At 43.3% G+C, this 19,902-nt stretch overlaps 1 protein-coding gene across 3 annotated transcripts in view; it reads right to left on the reverse strand.

Annotated features, from left to right (window-relative positions):
- Positions 1–2,414: 2,414 nt before the first annotated feature.
- FBXL7 (F-box and leucine rich repeat protein 7) overlaps positions 2,415–19,902 on the reverse strand; it is a 194,563-nt gene continuing 177,075 nt past the window's right edge. Inside the window, exons 1-3 of one of the 3 annotated variants that reach the window (XM_070942588.1) lie at positions 14,651–14,662; positions 10,245–10,856; positions 2,415–3,496 (exon numbers count right to left, since the gene is read on the reverse strand). In XM_070942588.1, coding sequence (XP_070798689.1) covers positions 2,760–3,496; positions 10,245–10,842 — 1,335 coding nt within the window. In that variant the 5' untranslated portion in view covers positions 10,843–10,856; positions 14,651–14,662 and the 3' untranslated portion in view covers positions 2,415–2,759. Of the gene's footprint in view, positions 3,497–10,244; positions 10,857–13,232; positions 13,312–14,650; positions 14,663–19,902 lie in introns of those variants that run through there. The other 2 variants (XM_070942587.1, XM_070942586.1) reach the window with 2 other exon arrangements.

Here is a 19,902-nt window from a genome sequence, read left to right on the forward strand (position 1 = left end):
TTGCTTTACTGTCTGGAAAACATTGCTTGGTCTGAGAGAAAGAATATTAGAACGTGAGCCAAAGGACTTTTTTTTAACAGCATGAGATACCTCTGTCATTGAGAAACAAACATATTATGCCTGTTACTTCTACAAAAATTTACTAAGAATATCATGCTAGTAAGACTTAGAGAAAACTTATTTTAGTTTTTGTAAGCTTTCTTACAAAAACTTTGAAGAATCTATTATTTCTATAGATTTATGGATACAGATTTCCTGTTTTCCTGACAGAGTAAAAAAAAAAAAAAAGAACAACAGAAATTTGGGTTTTTCTAAATTTTTCTAATAACCTTAATATTTTCCCAAGTTTAGCAGAATAAATTCCTCTCTGCTTTGCTTTATTAATTCCTGGACTTTTTTTTGCACAGCAGCTGGAATCCAGAAAGTCATCTGTGCTTTAGAAATGGAAAAAAATGGTAGCATTTTTATAACATTATTCATGACAAATAAAATTGCCTGAGTGTCTGCACAAATATATAAAACCTTTGCTCAGATTTGACCAAATGCACATGGAGCTTGTTTAATATGTACACACACTGAATTAATTATTGTATCAGAAATATTTGGGAAGAACGTAATGGTTATAGTATTGGTCTGAAAAAATGAACCAGTATTAGCACTCTGAAAATAGAACTTTCCCCATAAAAAAAATATTAATGCTACAAAAATGTATGTAAACAGAACTCTCTGGTCTAGAAGCTGAGACTATAGTCTGTGATCATCTTCTTTTCCTTTTCTTCTTTTGAGATATTTCTGGATTGTAAGGTTCTGCATGGTTGCGTCGTGAATTGTGAAACATCTGAAAGGCGCTCAGTTAGGATAAAGGACACAGGGATGTGAGGTGAGAAGGAAAAACTGAAATAGGAATACAGGTAAATCTCAAAGCACTGAGAGTTACATATTTTAAAACATTTCCTTAATATGCAGGGTCTCTAAAATAATTCTCAGACCTCCTAACAGGACAATTTTCATTGTCTCATTAGACTGTGAACAATTTGATGGATGTACTGATTGGAAAACTAATTCTATGCTACTAATATCAATTTACTGCATTCCTGAATCTATGAGAAATAGGATTTAAGTACTAAACTGAAAGTGTCAGGTGAGTATACTTTCACGGTTAACATTAATTTTTTCCCCTCTTGTTAAATCTAACAAGTGCACAATATTATTTATTTTGAAGAAGTTTTTCTTCCTGAATAATCATTGAGAACACACATTATTTCCCTCCAACTTAATGTTGCTTAGTCTAATAAATTTCTATCAGCGCCATGACAGGACACACATAGTCCCTTGAACATTAATTGAGGTTTGTTTCTAGAATGCTAAACCAAGGAAAGGTGCTATAGAATTAGGTGATTGCCATTAATCACACAAATGTAAATATTCTTTCATTGTGCCATAGGCCCTCCAGATCTTAAATATTAAAAGATAAGACAGTGTTTGCAAAGAAGGGGCCATATTCTACATAGAGGAGAATGGGAAGTCTAGGTAATGACCACATTTTGTTATAAGCAGGGGAACATGGCCTGGTTACATTTTGTAGGTTGATTGTGATTTGGGAGGAAGTTGGAGGGACATTTTTTTTTGTTTGTGATGGGCCTGTTTTAGGGTTTACAGTAGTCTGAGCTTGGTTGTTTTCTTGCAGACATTTCATTATCCAAACTAGATAATAGCAGCAGCTGCTGATGTTACCTAGTCTGGGTAATGAAAATATCTGCAAGGAAACAACCAACTCAGAGAGAACCAAGAATCCCTCATTTCAACCCTGAGCTACAAATATTCTCCTTTATTGGTTAAAGGAGTCTTTATCTGTTTTCAGCCTAAACATAGCAGGAAACTGTGATGTCATTTTTCAGCAATTGTGGTCAATCAGAGTTTGGGGGGAAGGCACAAAGGCGAATTGGGAGGTCAAAAGTGGCCTCCTTTATTACATATGTTTTGAGATAAAAGATTGTCAGAAGGATACCGAGTAGATTAAATATATGTTTCTTTTAAATAACAGGATATGCTACGACACTCTGAAGGAAGGTGTCCTACAACCTATTAGAGAAAAACTCTGAGAATTCCTGAGAGGCACCGGAGAGCAGGAAAAGTAGGGAACTCATTCAAAACGGAGAATCATAATTAAAATACATGTGTGCTTAATCTCTCACAGTTGCATAATTACAATAGCTAGAAAGGACAGAAGTGCTAAAAGTATTGCACTTTGAGTGGTAACTTTTGTTTTTGCAATAATTATGGCACAAACATGTAAAACCAAACACAGTCTTAAAAGAGGGTAGGTTTTTATCATTCCAACTTAGCTAAAGATAGCCGTGACAAAGTTCCAAAGAGAACAACAATGTTTTTTCATAACTATCTTTTCCAACAAGTTTTCAAGGAGTTAAAATTAAACTTACTCTGAATTAGACCCCAGGATGTTTGACATCAACAACAAATTTAGACTTGTTACTTGCCTTGGGATTTCTGAACGCTACATACATATCACTCGCTCAGTAACCTGAAAGGCCAGAGAGTGATGATTTTATGCAGTTTTCAGAAGTTGAAGAGTTGAGTAAGGCTGCTAAAAGATATCATATAGGGACCAACGTAATGGCCAAAGTCTATGTTGCTACTCCTGGTATAAGAAAGGTACAGTTGCATATGCGGACAAACTGTGCACATGTACATACAAACAATTTTAATCTTTTGTTTCAACAACAAGTATGACTCTCGCTTCAAAAAAAGGCAGGGTTAGTATGCTCTATAATGCAGCGCTTACAATGGCGCTTAACAAACCGCAAAGCTTCCACTGAAATCTCACAGTCCTGAACGTTCAGCATCTGCAGGTCAAAGCAATTGGCTGCTACAATCTGCAGGCCTTGTCCGGTGACACTTTCGCATGACTTCAGGCTCAGTCGCTTCAAGTTGAAGCAGTTCAGAGCCAGGAACTCCAAGCCAATGTCAGAGACCAGAGGGCATTTCCCAATGTCCAGTGACTTGAGTTTTGTGCAATTTTTGGCCAGGTATTCTATTCCATGGTCTGTGATGCCTTCACAGCCTCGCGCATTGAGGTAACGCAGCTTGCTGCAGTACTTAGTAATGTATCGGAGACCGACATCAGTGATGCGGACACAGTGGGCGATGCTGAGATAACGCAGGCGGAACTCCAGTTTTGCAATCTCACGCATGCCAAAGTCACTGATGAAGCGGCAGTCGCTCACGCTCAACTCCCTGATGGAAGGACAGTAAATCATCAGGTACCGGAGGCCTTCATCGGTAATGCGGATGCAGCGGCGCAAATAGAGATGTGTCAACTGAGTGCAATGGGTGGCAATGGTGTGCAGTCCTTCATCCTCAAGGACAAAACAGTCACTCATGTCCAAGTAGCGAATAGAAATCTGCTTGCCGTGTAAAGGAGATAACTTGATGGAAACTTCGCGGGATAAGCTGATGCACGTCACTTTGGAACAACCTATATTGGAAAGAGGAGAAAAATTGTTAACAAGGACGGTCCACTTCCCCTTTATATAAATGAATTTAGTGATATAGGATTTTCATCCCAGGAATGACTGACCGGAGCTTACTCAGTCAGCCAGCAACATTCTGCCTAAATTCAGTAGTTAAACTCGTGAAGGCTAAGCAACATTACTCAGTTTGTATTTTTTTAAAAAAAGTTTAAAGGTCTTTGAAAAACTTACCAGATTTCAATCAAATCTGATGTGGCTCAGACTATATACTACTACAGGTAGTCCTCAAGTTATGACCACAATTGACCCCAAAATTTCTATTGATGAGTGAGACATTTGTTAAGCCAGTTTGGCTCCATTTTACCACCTTTCTTGCCACAGTTGTTAAGTGAATCACTGCAGTTGATAAGCTATTATACGGTTGTTAAGTGAATTTGCTTGTCAAAAGATTGCAAAAGGTGATCTCATGACCTTGGGACACATAAGTATGAGTCAGTTTGCCAAGCATCTGTATTTTGATCACATGATCATGGGGATGCTACAAAGGTTATAAGGGTGAAAAACGGTCATGTCACTTTTTTTCAATGTTCTTGCAACTTTGAACGGGCACTAAATGAACTGTTGTAAATTGAGGACTACCTGTATACACTTGTTACCGTAATCTTGAACTAATTTTAAGCAAAATGGTGCATCACAGCACAACAAATTTTGAATCAAGGTAAATGAGCTAACTTACAGAATGCCTCCAAAATCTGAGACTCATGATTCCCATGGAACTAAAATTTGGCAAATTTTATAAAATGAACTATGCAGGGGTGAAATGCTACTGGTTCGTTCTGGTTCGTGCGTAGTAAAAAAAAAGCTACTGCTTCGGTCGAACCGGTAGTTTAAAACAGCTATGATCTGACAATCACCTGTGACGCACAGATTAGCTTTGCTAGAAAGTAGAATTTCCTAAACCGCACATCACAGCTGATTCCCCCCAACCCCCAGTGTTCTACTTATCTTCCCAAGCTTCCTTTTGGTGTGGTAGCTTTTAAACTACCAGTTCGCCTGAACTGGTAGCTAACTACCAGTTAGCTTTTTAAATGTGCAGTGCGCGTTCAGTGCACATTGAGCATGCGCACAGTGTGCATTTGGTGCGCATGCATGCAGCACGCACTTGGCGCACAGCCCGCATGCACGGCCAGTGAACCAGTAGCAAACCGGTTCAGATTTCACCCCTGGAATTATGCTATAAAAAATCATAAAACAGAAATGTCATGAAACATTTTCTGTGCTACACATTTCAACATGGAACATTTTCAAGACAGATACATATCTGAATGTATCCCAATTTTTCCAGTAAAGACACCACTGAGGATTCTGATAAAGAAACATATCTGGAAAGATGACCCAATGAGTCACACTTTAAAATAAAATCATGTAATATTTCCTTTGCTAAACTGCAGACAATATTCAGGAAATGTGTCTAGTTGATGTCTATCAATTTTAGGTAATGTCACACCTGAATTCCTGAGTTGATTAAAGCTTTCTTCATGCTTTATTGTGCGAACTGATGCATGGCATGGATAGCAAAATTAACTTCTGTCCTGGACTAGTATTATCCAGAAATTAATCTCTAAAAATATAGAAACTGGCTATTATTTATACATAATTCATTGGGCCATGAGAATGAGAAAAGGAAAAGACTGATTCACATGCTGCTGATATTCTTAGGAAGGTGCAGATGATAGATAGGGCTAATGATAAAACTGACACCATCTGGATAGAGAAGAGAAAGGAAGAACAACTTTTTTTCAGTCCCTGGAGACAATATCTTGAAAGCAAGACTCTGACAATGGGTCTGGTCAAAACACCTCCAACTTGTTTTGGTTCTCAGTGATAACCACCAGAGATAGTATTCAGCAGGTTCTGACCAGAGAACCGGTAGTGGAAATTTTGAGTAGTTTGGAGAACCGGTAAATACCACCTCTGACTGGCCCCGCCCCCATCTATTCTCTGCCTCCCAAGTCCCAGCTGATCGGGAGGAAATGGGGATTTTGCAGTAACCTTCCCCTGGAGTGGAGAGGGAATGGAGATTTTACAGTATCCTTCCCCTGGAGTGGGGTGGGAATGGAGATTTTACAGTATCCTTCCCCTGTCACGCCCACCAAGCCACATCCACCAAGCCACACCACGCCCACCAAGCCACGCCCACAGAACTGGTAGTAAACATTTTTGAATCCCGCCACTGATAACTACTACCTCAAACCATCCCTCCTGCTTCTTTCCCACATTTCCCTCTTACGAACTTCAAAAAAGAAGTGAGGAGGTATAGGAAAGAAACCAGGAGTTGAAACAATAAAACACCTGAGGTGCGGATGATAATAATCATTACTATTTGATGGAGCTTTCTCTTTTTTTATGTTCTTTATTTAGTCAGATGGACACATCCATCTATTTAATCTTCTTCCTCTCCCTCTCTCCCCCTCTCTTTTTCTTCCTCCTTCTAGTTCCCCAATTTTGTTTCTCTTTCATTCTCCATGAAAATGTTGTCAGTTCACTGGACACCTGCAGACCACAGCAACCTTCTTGCTATTTTTGCCAGAGGAAGACAACAGAGAAACAGACCAAATGGCAAATAGGCCATGGGTGAAATCCAATTTTTTCCCCTACTGGGCGTGGTTTGGTGGGCGTGGCAGGGGAAGGATATTGCAAAATCTCCATTCCCACCCCACTCTAGGGGAAAGATATTGTAAAAATTCCATTCCCACCCTACTCTGGGGCCAGCCAGAGGTGGTATTTGCCGGTTCTCTGAACTACTCAAAATTTCTGCTACCGGTTCTCCAGAACCTGTTAGAACCTGCTGGATTTCACCCCTGAAATAGGCTGAATCGCAATGATGCTTGAAAGTTTAATCATAAAGCGTGTTTGAGTCACGAAGCATAGCCTTTCCAAAAACAACGTGCAGCTTTATAAAGTTGATGTGCTCCAGAGTTGACACTCCAAATTTATATTTATATTTGCCTCCTAATCTTCTTCGTTTTCTCCTGGAAGATCGCAATGGCTGACTTCAGTAATGGCAAGTTTGGCTTCCCAGTCTGTATGGTCTGCAGGCTGTTGGTTACTTCCTGAAGCAAAGTCAGAAGGTGAAATCATGCTTGGCTGATGGATACTGCAGAATTCAGGGCTACTTATAATCCTGAATCCATTTAAATAGTGTCCATCCCAACCTTTTAAAATAAATTCTATAGTTTAGTTAGTATATTTACCTACACTATGTCTGGAAGCATTTTATCTACCCTGAATAATAATAATAATAAAACATACATGTTCTTGGCAACAGTCTTTCCATAGAGAAAATGTAAACAATTTTAAATCAAATGAGAAAGTTTCAGGGAACTTTGAAACTCTGAATAAACTTTGGCCAGTTATGAGATAATGGGTCATAGTCTAGTCCATCTGTGTAGGCGCTCTGCTGAAAACTGAGAGACCTTTTAAAAATGTGGAAAATCTGATATCCAACTTTTCTGTGGTTTTTGACATAATGGTATAATTTCTAGGATGCATTATTCATAAGATCCCACAATGACTTTTCAAAGTAAACTAGGTCTCACATGAGGCCTGCAAACTATTCTAACATATAAGTTGTCATGTTGATACTAATAAAATCCCATTTTATATGGACATCTATTCTACGCCAAACATTTGAAGAGTTAAAGCCAGCTAAAACCAAAGACTTGTCCCAAAGCATGTATACAGGATTAATTCCTTATATACACACTTGGAAATATGTAAGTGCAAGCTATACCTAACAGAATATTTCTATAATGATTACACTATAGCTATACACTCCAAAAATTATGCATTCTTCTATTCCCATTTATCTCTCTCTCTTTTTTACATTATCTTGCATAAGTTCACTGAAAAGTTATGTACAGTATATATCACATTCAGGTCTGCTTATTTAGCAGAATTTTTGTTCCAATGGCTGAATGAAAGAATGTGTGTGATGCACAGAGATATTTTGCTTCCTGAGAAATATATTTTTACATGATGTAAGAACCACACATTCGAAATGTAAAATGGCAAGTATGCCAGAAGGGTGGCAGCTAGCAAAAACTCTGTTATTATGAACTTTTGAGTCAATTTTGTCTCTTGGTGACTATGTGGATGACTTTATGCCGTTTTCTTGGCAGGATTTTTGAAAGTCCATTGTCAATACCTTCTTAAAGGATGTTTTTCAACTTCCCAAGGTAGGGTTGGGAGAAATGATTGCTTAAAGTCACCCATATGGCATCAGTGCCTAAGAATAGACTAAAACTCAAGTCTCCATAGTCTAGCATCTTTAACTGCTGCATCAAACTGGCTTTCTGTGGAAAACTTTGTATACAGTAGTCCTCAATTTACAACAGTTCATTTATTGATCATTCAAAGTACAACGGCACTGAAAAAAGTGACGCATGACCGTTTTCCACACTTACAACCTTTGTAGCAGCCCTATGAACATGTGATCAAAATTCAGATTCTTGGCAACTGACTCATCCTTATGACCACTGCAGTGTCCCAAGGTCATGTGATCACCTTTTGCACCCTTTTGACAAGCAAAATCAATAGGGAAGCCAGATTCACTTAACAACCATGTTACTAACTTATCCACTACAGTGATTCACTTAAGAACTGTGGCAAGAAAAGTCATAAGATTGGCAGGGAGAAATACACTTAACAAATGTTTCACTTAACAACAGTAATGTTGGGCTCAACTGTAGTCGTAAGTCAAGGACTTCCTGTAATTAATATTTTACAGGTCAGCTATCTGTTGGTACCATGAATATGTCCCAAAATCAGTTATATGCAGATATACATGCATACTCACAACATTTTCCCAATGTTAGAAAACACTGGTGTCCAGGGATAAAAATTTCTGTGTCCCACATCTGCTCCTGGCAAGATTTGTCTGTTGTGTGTAAATTTTGTAATCCATTTATAGTGTTTTCTGCTGGCTTTATGTAGTCTTTGTTCCTAGAGCTTTATGCTGCTATACATGTATTCTTTCCAAAGCAATTCAGTGAGATTTCAAAACATTCTGAATCAAAGTCCTTGCAGGCAGTGAGTTGAATTTATTTCTTTTCCTTTCCAAAACCAACAACTCCTAATGACAAATATTCTTACTTCCTGCTTGTTTTTCTGTAAGGGCTTTTACTTTTATCTATGAAACAATCTGAAGGAACTGCTTGTTTGGGGATCAAAAGTAAATGAATGGTGCTTTACATCAGGTTGCAATGGTGAATTTTCTCTACCCTATAATATGGCATTAAGCTAGCCTCAGGAAGCTGCAATTGTGCGAAATACAGAATTGATCTACTGGCAAGTGACTGAAACTAGGTTGCTGAAATGCATTAAAATAATCTGGGGTAGGTGGAGGGGGGAAAGGAGACGACGTTGAGGGAAAGAATGTCTGTGCCCATGTATGCATATATCATATCATATCATATCATATCATATCATATCATATCATATCATATCATATCATATATATTGTCTCGTCTTATCTCCATCTCTCCATCTCTTTCTCTCTTTCTGTCTCATCTCTACACACACACACACACACACACACACACACATTTGCTAGTTTGGGCATTTTTCTCAGCAGAGGGCAGTATTGCTTCCCAATAACATCACGCTGAGAAAATCTGAGAGTGAATTCTGCAAGGATGATTGTGGCTGCAAACATAGCAAAGTGCTTTGTGGCAAGAAACACTATCACTTTTAAAGAGGTCATATAATGTTTCTGGGACAGCATAGAGACCTGAGGATCAAAGCTTACTGTTACTGACTTGCCTTTCTTTTACTTTCTCCTTTCTTTGACTTGCAAGTCGAAAGTGGCATACCCTAAATTTATCCTACCTGATGTTGCCTTCTACTTCCTCCAATCCAGAAAATTAATTTATGATCAAAGTTGATTATTCTCTTTATAAGCAGACTAAATGGATAAATTGGATATTCCTGTTGAAGTGAGCCCTGGTCACATCAGAATTTCCATAAGGAAATTCCATAAGGAAATAAGGACGGTAGTAATTTTTTATTGGTTTATTCTGCCTTTTCTGCAAGACCTCCCAGGACAATATAGGGCATTCCCTCCTTCACTGTTTGCCAACAACTCATCTGGAAGTTCAGTTGGGTTGAGAACAAAATAACTGACCCTACATTGTCCTGTGAATTTCCATGGGAAGACTTGGGTCTCTTTGCTCATAGTTCAGAAATCGTAACCACAATATCACACTTCTTTTATAAAATGTCGTGGCATGTAAACACTAACACATTGGTACAATGCACACATAATGAAATGGACTGGGATCCATAAATGCTTGTGCAATAATATGTGACTGTTTAAAGAATTGCAGGGACTTTTGTTGTTCTGACACGCTAAACCTGGCACTCTTTAAAGATTCATGCTCAATTACAAACCCTTTGAAGTATTTAACGGTACAGAGTACAATTTTAAATGCAAGATTAAAATTGAGATTTAAATGCAAGATTATTTGGAGAAATCCATAATATTATTTTTTTAAAAAGCAGAGAAAGAGAAAAAGAGAGAGAGAGTGAGAAAGAGAGAGAGCACAGAGATATTCTAAAAATGTTAGTTACAGAGTGAAAAAGTTACTATCAAGACTGTGATCAAAAATATTGAGAATATTTTCTCCATTAAATTTGACACGCTTTTTTCCAAAACTTTCCAGCCAGAGTGTAAATGTAGACTTTTTCCATTACCTGATACATCTAAATGTTCCAAGTTTGGACACAAGGACACTACATCAAAAACCGCCTCATTGGAAATGTTGTAGCAACCAGATACTTCCAATTGCCTCAGTTCTGGGCAGCATTGAGCAATGGTGTAAAGTCCTCGGTCTGTGAGCCGCCTGCAGCCACTAACAATTACCGTCTCCAGCATGAGACAGACGTTTGGGGTGTCCTGGCAAAGTCGTCGTGTCAGCACCTTCAGAGCCCTGTCCACATTGATTGTCTCCCCTATCAGGCGAATAGTCCTCCAAAGTCGCGGGTCCCAAGCAAGATTATACCAGCGGCGGCACACGCGAGCACAGCGGCACAACTGGTTGGTGGGCAAAAAAGAAAATATCTGGATCACAGAAAGGTCGGGAAGCCGGTTGATATTGGCCTGTTCTTTTTGAAGCCGAGAGGCAGCATGAATGAAAGGGTGGGTGAGGCAAGTGGAAGGAGGCGAGTGAACCATTGCAATGGTCTCTCCGGTGACTGAAGAAGAAGATGTAGAAGATTCTTTTCCATTTTGCAAGCTGTGTGAATTTGGTGGACATATTAGCGCAGGACTGGGAGTGCTCAGAGTGCGCATGCTCAGGTCGGAATCTGAAAGAAACCAAAGGACACAATGGTGAGACTATTTCATAAGTTGGAAGCCACGTTCTGCATCAACATGAAGGGCTCCCAAGGATGTTCATGCTAAAAGAAGGCTATATGCATAAAAACAGATTCTGTCTGCATTTATTATCAGTAGTTGCCAAGCTCAGACTAGTGCCTGATGGATTTTTTAAACAAACAAAAAACTATCACCAACTTTTTATCAGTTTGCTTCCTACAATTATTTTGCAAAACAATGTGAAAATACGTGTTGAGTTTAGAACTGAGAAACACAGCAGTGCTTTGCTGAGTACTTAGCATGAGTGATTTCCTGGAACAGTACTGTCAGGTACCCTGCAACACCCAAATCAGAGTTCTTCATCCAAATCCCCCCCACATGTGTCAACGCTACAATGGCCAGAATTTTTGTAAGACAAATATAGTTGGAGATTCTGGGATCTGGATTCCCAGCATATCTGAAGGGTACTAGTTAGGAAATCTCATTTTGTCTTGGAGATTATTTAAAACTATAAGAATAGGCTTATTTCCAATTATAGTATTACTTCTACTACCAAGAGGTGCATATAACTATGGAAACATGAAGCAAGAATTGAGATCCTAGAACAAATATATAATTTTTATTATTGGTACTATAAATGTATAGGAATCAAAAAGGGAATCTTGTAGCTATTAAATAATAACACTGAATATTTTTTGAAAAATAGATTACTCCTTCCCTAATAGTCCACTGAAGCCATAAAGTTGAAGCTCTTAAAAATTCATAATTATTTTATTCTCAGCTTTATATAACTATTATTTTAATTAACATGATACAAGGTGAACATATGAAATTTCTGATACTAAGTCCAATTGGTTCATTTAGCTCAATCTTGCCGAGCATGAGCAGCAACAGCTGTCCTGGGTTTCTAGAAAAAGTAACCAGAGACACTTACACTGAAGTTTGGATGCCTGTATAGAGATAAAACCAAAGAATAGCAAGGTGGTTAAAAAAAAAGACACCAGCTTTTTGATATACTGTGCCTGGTTATAAATACAATTTGTAATAGAAATAAATTCAAGAGATTGTTAGGAATTGTCACGTCTTCACAATTTATTCATCTAATTATTTGCATTTTTTCATTTATTTACACTGCAATTTATTTAGATCAAAGTATAAATATAGAACATTAATGGCAATCTGTGGATTAAAATTTTAAGAAGAATGTAGCTAATACCTTCTCCTATGGGACAGTATTACAAAGCTTGAACACATCCCAGGTTTCCTTACCGCAATTGTGATGAAGCAATATGTTGCCATCTTTCTGGAAATATCTGAAGATGTATTAGCTATTAGGAAAGATGCATTGGCTAATAATTTATTAACTAATAAAAAGGATGTCTACTCTTTCATGGTGCAATTTCATGCTGGAGCAATTAACAATATTAATTCAGAGCACCATGTATAGTGGACAACTTCACAGAACAGAGGTGTTGATTCAGCAACATGCAAGGACAGAATTGGTACTCTCATGCCCGGTGAAGGTAAAAACTTTTCTGTGAGAGACAGGAAAAATATTTAGGGATAGATAAAGCCTCACCCCAAAGATCAAGCGTTTGGATTTTATTGTTGCCATTGTTAGCATTCCACACTGGACATTAAAAAAAAATTTTTTTTTTAAGGAATTAAAGTATAAAATTCCTTCTTCAACCTCTTAATCACTCTTTAGCATAGAAACACAGATACTGCAGTTTACGACTCAAAATTACACAGGGTGATCAGGTAAACATTTAACACATCTCTGGGGATGGATGGTTCTTTTCCCTATTGTGGCGAACATTGTTTGCCCAGGATATGTGTATAGACCAGTGGTGGGTTTCAAATTTTTTTTACTACCGGTTCTGAGGGTGTGGCTTGGTGGGCATGGCATGGTTTGGTGGGTGTGGCTTGGTGGGCATAGCAGGGGAAGGATATTGTAAAATCTCCATTTCCTCCCGATCACCTGGGATCCGGGAGGCAGAGAATAGATGGGGGTGGGGCCAGTCAGAGGTGGTATTTACCGGTTCTCCGAACTACTCAAAATTTTCGCTACTGGTTCTCCAGAATTGGTCAGAACCTGCTGAAACCCACCTCTGGTGTAGACTCTTCCTCATTGATTTGCAGTCCTTTTAGAATGAATGACAACATCAAAGACAACAACAATTGGTTGTTAGCATAGACAGCACTTCTTAGTTAAAGTAAGCAACATACACTTCTTATTATTCTAGCAGGCTGAGTTTCCTGCCCTTGAACTGAGTTGGAATCTTAATTTGGTGACCAGTGTGAAGGAAATATATGAAACAGACTTGAAAGCAACAAAAATATATTGGGGTGGTGGATGTAAATACCTGGGTTTTTTTAAAAAGTAATTTTTGTCTGGAATGGAGATTATTGGGAGTTCAACAATTCAGGGATCCAAAGTATCTGGAATTTTCTTAAAATTCACAACACCTTCAATTAAAAAAAGATGAATAATGACAGGATAGCACTACAACTCTTTTCTGCAACCTAGGCAACCTACAGGGTAATTCTGGCTTTCTTTTCTACGCATTTTCTTCTCATAAAGGAGACAAAGGTAAGGAGTAATAGATTTGGCCAATTTTCTACATAAGACTTTAATGACAGTCAAATCAGTGTGGAAAGTATCTTGTTAATCGGAAAACCTCAACTATAGTTCTTAACCAGAATGTAAGGAAAGATTTTGACCATATTCAAGAAATGAAACTGCATATACATATAAGGAAAAATAATTTAGTGAGTTGCTTGAAACTAAAAAAAAAAAAAGGGGTGGTGGTGGAGGGCTAACTATTGCTATCTGTATCTAAAAGCAATTCTAGGGATTCCTTTGAAATTTCCAAACAAAAAAACAATGATTAGTGTTGTTGACATATGATTATTTTCGCCAACAAACCTCCAAAACAGTCACATAAAATTCAAATGATCTAATACCACTTATACAGTATGATATCACTAACCCTTCACAAAAGATAAATATATTTGACAAAAAATAATCTCGTCTTCTGTCTCAGTGTCTGCTCCTTCATCTGGAATGGGAGCTTCTGACATGTCATAAACTGATGTGATTCTTCCCATCAACACTGTGTACAGCATTCCTTGTGTGAGCACAAGTGATCCACAAGGATTATTTCCTCATTTATTTTCACTTCGGCTGAAGTCCCTTTTATCTACTACTTCAGCTGTAGCATCCATCTCCTACTGGAAATCCCAAAGGTGCTTTTTTCAAGAGGCAACTGGACTTCCTTGCTTTTCTTTGAAGATGTTTTGCTTCTCATCCAAGAAGCTTCTTCAGCTCCTTCCATTCCCCACCATCCAGTCAGAGCTGAAGAAGCTTCTTGGATGCGAAGCGAAAGGTTTTCAAAGAAAAACAAGAAAGTCCAGTTGTCTCTCGAAAAAAGCACTTTTGGGACAATCATGACCTAGATGACCGAGAATCTCCATAGACACTCTTATTGGAAAGTGAGTAACATGATCATCTCATTATAAGGATATGTGTAAAGTATTTTGAACACTGAAGAACAGCTATATAAACATTGGGCATTAGACAGCCTGAATTGTGTGGGGTATGGAATGATCTGCAAAAAGGCCTTCTATAAATCTTTAATGATGTTCATTAAGTAAATAAAAATGCCAATTTCATGGAAAAATCCTTGCCAGCACAACTGTACACATAAAACCTTACTCATTTTGTTTACTAGAAAAGGCAAGTTGGTGAAAAGGAAGAAGCTGAAAATGGGCGTTGACTTACCTGAACGCTTCTTCTCGTTGTTCCGGCTACAGTGGTCAGGATCGGGTAATGCCATGATCCAGTTATTGATTGAGTCTGCATAGCTGAGAAGCTCCTCCCCTTTGTCCTGCTTCCCAGCTTTCTGATGAAAGACGACGACGCAGACAGGCACTTTGAGCTGTAAAACAAGGGAAGAGACAGATCCACAGAAAACTTCCCACCTACGAGGGCCCAGACAGGGAGGGGCTGACCACTGTAGCCGGAACAACGAGAAGAAGCGTTCAGGTAAGTCAACGCCCATTCTCGTTGATCCCGGCTCCAGTGGTCAGGATCGGGACATGCCCAAGCAGAACCCTATAGGGAGGGACTAGCCCGAGCAGGTGGGGAAGGAACCCGGAGCACCTGTTGGAGCACCCTACGTCCGAAGGCCGCCTCGGCCGAGGCGAACCGATCGAGACGATAGTGTCTGATGAAGGGAGTGGGGGAAGTCCAGGCGGCAGCCCTGCAGACTTCCTCTAAGGATGCCTGGGTGGCCCACGCCGCTGAAGTGGCAGCGCTACGTGTGGAATGGGCTGTAATGTGCCGAGGCACCGGAAGGGAGAGGACTTCATACGCCTTGGCGATGGTAGCCCGAATCCAACGGCCCAGAGTGGCCGATGAAACTTTCCTGCCGAGGGAAGAAGGTTGAAATGAGACCAGGAGAGATTCCGACTGGCGTAGGGAGGAGGTCCGTCGCAGGTAGATGCGAAGGGCCCGCCTGACGTCCAGGGTATGCCACGCCCTTTCTCGGGCGTGGACGGGATTGGGGCAGAAGTCAGGGAGCACTAATTCCAAGGACCTATGGTAAGGAGAATTGATCTTGGGAAGAAAGGTGGGGTCCAATCTGAGGACCACCCTGTCGGGGTGAAAGATACATAAGTCCTCCCGAGCTGAAAGGGCCGCCAAATCGGAGATCCTCCTGGCCGAAGTAATGGCCAGGAGGAAGGCTACCTTATAAGAGAGAAAACGAAGCCCAACTTCCCTTAGGGGCTCAAATGGAGCTCTGGTAAGAGCCTCTAGGACCCGGGGAAGATCCCAGGTAGGATATCTATGAAGAGGGGCCGGGCGAATGTTGGAGGCCCCCCTGAGGAACTGCCTAACTAGAGGGTGGGAGGATAGGGAGGTCCGGGAGCCACAGCAAAGGATAGAGGAGAGAGCGGCAACTTGCCTGCGGAGTGTGTTGGGTGCCAAACCTGAGTCAAGACGATCCTGCAGATAGATGAGCACCTGCTCCGTAGAGGCTGCCGTAGAAATGATGGAGTGGCTGTCGCACCAAGATGAAAAGGTCCTCCAGGTGGAGTCGTATATGCGAGTAGTCGAGGGTCTACGGGCTGCCTGGATGGTGGCGACGACTCTGGGAGGAAGACGCCGGGAGCTCAGCAGACGCCGCTCAATCGCCAGGCGGTTAGCTGCAGCCATGCGGCGTCCGGATGAAGAAGTGAGCCCTGGCGAAGGATGACTTTGTCCGGGGGAAGGCGCCAGGGAGGCCGAACCGAGAGAGCCTTCAGGTCCGCGAACCAAGGCCTGCGAGGCCAATGGGGGGCGATTAGCAGCAGCTCTGCCTTCTCTTGTAACATCTTCCTGATGACCTTGGCCACGATGGGGAGAGGAGGGAAGGCGTATAGAAGGCCGGGAGGCCAGACACTGTGTAGAGCATCCACGGCCTCCGCTCCTGGTTCCGGAAACCGTGCGAAGAACCTCTGGGTCTGTCGATTGCTCCGTGTGGCGAAGAGGTCCAGGACTGGAACTCCCATGCGAGATGTGATCTCCCGAAAGAGAGCAGGTTCCAGGGCCCACTCCCCGGGGTCCACCGTGGTCCTGCTCAACCAATCCGCCTGAGAGTTCTCCACCCCCGAGATGTGAGTTGCCCTCAATGACCTTAGGTGCAACTCTGCCCAGGAGCCCAGTCTCTCGGCTTCCTCCATGAGATGCCGAGAGCGGGTCCCTCCCAAGCGGTTCACGTGGGCCTTGGCGGCCACGTTGTCCGTTCTGACCAGGACATGCTTGTCCTGAACCTCGGGGGCAAAGACTCGTAGGGCCAGGTGGATGGCCCGGAGTTCCAACCAGTTTATGTTGTGCTTTAAATCCGCCTGGGTCCATCGACCCTGGGCGAGGGAGGAGGATAGGTGGGCCCCCCAGCCGTGAAGGCTGGCGTCTGTAGTCAGTATAAGACACTGAGGAACCCTGAACTCCCGCCCCTGGAGAAGAGCTCCCGAGGACCACCAATCGAGGGACTGGAGCACCTTGGGAGGAAGATGGACCCGCCGGAGGGAGGACCCCAACCCCCGTTTCTGGTAAGGTAGGAGGAACCACTGCAGGTCCCTGCAGTGTAGACGTGCCCAGGGAACTATGCCGATGCAAGAGACCATCTTTCCCAGGAGTTGGGAGAGCGAAGCCAGGGAAGAGCCCCTCCCTGCCTTCACTGCCCTGACCAGAGACCGCAGGCTGGCCAGGCGATCCTGGGAAAGGTAGACCTTGCATAGGCTCGTGTCGATGATCGCCCCCAGGTGCTGGAGACGCGTGGCCGGGACCAGATGGCTCTTGGTCCGATTGATAGAGAATCCGTGGGATTCCAGGACTCTGAGAGTCGTTGAGAGATCTTGAAGGGCCTGACTCTCCGAGACCGACTGGACCAGAAGGTCGTCCAGGTAGAACTGCATCCGGATGGGGATGGACCTGAGGAGGGCCGCGATGGCGGCCATCAATTTTGTGAATACCCTGGGGGCCGATGAGAGGCCGAATGGAAGAGCCCTGTACTGATAATGCTGGCTCAGGAAACAGAAGCGGAGAAACCTGCGGTGGGCGGGGAGGATGGGTACATGGAGATATGCCTCCGTCAGGTCGATTGACGAGAGGTAGTCTCCAAGTCTGATGCCCTCCAAGATGGTCTGGAGGGACTGCATCTTGAACCGCCGGTACACTATCCGGCGGTTCAGGGATTTGAGATCTAGTATCGCTCGCCATCCCCCCGAAGACTTCCGGATAACGAACAAGCGTGAATAGAAGCCTTGTCCGAGCTGCTCCTGGGGCACCGGCTCGATGGCTCGGATGACCAACAAGTGACGAATGGCTGATGCCACCAGGAGCCGGGAGGATCTGTTCCGGGAGACGGGACAGTGAAGAAATCTCTCTGGGGGGGTGGAGAGGAATTCGAGAGAGAGGCCAGAGCTGATGGTCTCCCTGACCCAGGTGTCCGACGAGGTAGCTGCCCACTGGCTGGCGAAGGAAGCCAGGCGGCCTCCAATGGGAAGCTGGGCCAAGCCGTCAGCGTGATCTACGGAACCCCCGCCCCCTGCTCCCTCGAAAGGGCCGTCTGGACTGACCTCTAGGGGGAGGACCTTGGCGGTCCTGGGGTCTAAATTGCCTAGGTGGGGGGAACCGTTGGCGACGGCTCCCAGAGAAACCCCCGTCTGAAGGTCTGAAAGGACGGAAATTGGATTGAGACCTGAAGTCGGAACGCCGAGACAAGCTGGGCAGAATACGGCGTTTGTCCTTGGACTCTATGAGGAGAGGCTCCAGAGGGGCTCCAAAGAGCTTAGGGCCTTCGAAGGGGGAAGATGCTAGACGCCATTTAGATTTGGCGTCGGCTTGCCATTGGCGAAGCCAGAGTAGACGCCGGGCAGCTATGGAAGAGCCAATGGCCTTAGCAGCGAAGCAGGAAGAATTTAAAGTTGCATCCGCTGAAAAATCTAGGGCTGCAATGATTTTGCTTATGTCCTGCTGGGCCCTTAAATCAGAGACAGGGAGCCTGGCCTGGAGTTGGCGGAGCCACAAAATTGAGGCCCGGTTAAAAAAGGAGGCGGCCAAGGAGGCCTTGACCGACCAGGCAGTAGCCTGGTGAGATCTAACAAGGGAATGTTCCAGGCGCCTATCTTCCGGGCGTAGGCCTTCCTCAGGTGGCCCTGTCAAATTAGTGGGGGCAGATAGTTCTGCCACAGGCTGGTCCACAGAAGGGACCTGCAGGAGAGAAGATAATTCAGGAGCCAAATTATATAAACGTCTATCTAAGACATTGGGACTGGGGCCAGACGCCGGAGCCGCCCATTGGCGTTGTAAAACATCCCGAAAAATCTTGGGGCCCGGGATTTCTTCAGATTCAATGGTAGGTACTTCAAAGAGGGGTATAGATGAGGAAGGACCCTCCCCCGTGTTGACAGATGAGGCCTGAGAAGAGCCCAAACCAGTAATGGCCTTGGCCTTGTGGAGTAGGGAACGAAAGAGCTGGGGCTTAAAGAGCCCCACAAATGCTGGTTGGTCAGGGCCTAAGTCTTCGTCCTCAGACAAATCCTGATCCATAGGATCAGGGGCGGATATGGATTCCTTATCAGAATGATCAGTGGACTCTGCATGGGCAGGGGACTCAGGACCCTGAGGGGCTGCTTCTGCTACAGAGAGAATAGAGCCCTCAACATCCACCTGTGAAAAAGAATGGCTGGACACCCATGAAGAGGTCCTCTGCATTTCTTCCCTAACCCCCATCCTAATGGCCTCTCGGATAAAGGAAGCCAGGTTTGGAGCTATTTGGGGCTCAGGGGCCGGGGCAGGGGGAGCCAAGGGTGTGGAAACCTGTACAGGAATCCCCTGGGGCTGCGAAGGGGCAGAAGAAACCTCAGGTTGGGGCCCAAATAAGGCTGCGTTAACTTCCTTCAACCCTTCAGGCAAGGGAGAGTCCCTATCTGGTGATAAGGCAGGGGAGAGAGCTTGCCCTGGGTTATCTACCCCCTGCGGCTGGGCAGGGGAAGCAGCAGGTTCTGGGCCTGTGGGAAGAGGTACAGTGCTAGCTGGAGGTGTCACCACCCTAGAGGGATGGGGGCTAAGAGATACATTCTCCTGTAAGGAAGCTGCTTGAATGGCCTTCTGGATGGCCTTTTCAATAGCCTTGTGGCGCTTGAGCTCTTCCTTTGACATAGCTGCAGATTGGGAGGGCTTGGGCCCCCTGGAAGTATGGTGGGTCTTCCTGCTTCTCTTAGCAGGCACCGGGTCAGAGGAGCTGAATTCCTCCTGTTGTGGGGGGTGCTTGGATGTCCTGGCAGGCCTTTGGGAAGCCATCTGAAGGGCCTGTAATTCCTTTTATTAGAAGAATAGGCCTCCAATAGTGCTGTAATAAAGGGCAAGGTAGAGAATTAAGGCAGGCCTGAAGTTCTGGCTAGGCCTCTAATGCCATGAGGCTGTTCCAAAATGGCCACCAGAATTCTAAAATGGCTGCCGGAACTTAATTTGGCCCCAGGAGAAAC

Source organism: Pituophis catenifer, unplaced genomic scaffold, assembly GCF_029215685.1.
Source record: "Pituophis catenifer annectens isolate HBS135680 unplaced genomic scaffold, rPitCat1.0.hap2 SCAF_3, whole genome shotgun sequence".
Taxonomy (NCBI): domain Eukaryota; kingdom Metazoa; phylum Chordata; class Lepidosauria; order Squamata; family Colubridae; genus Pituophis; species Pituophis catenifer.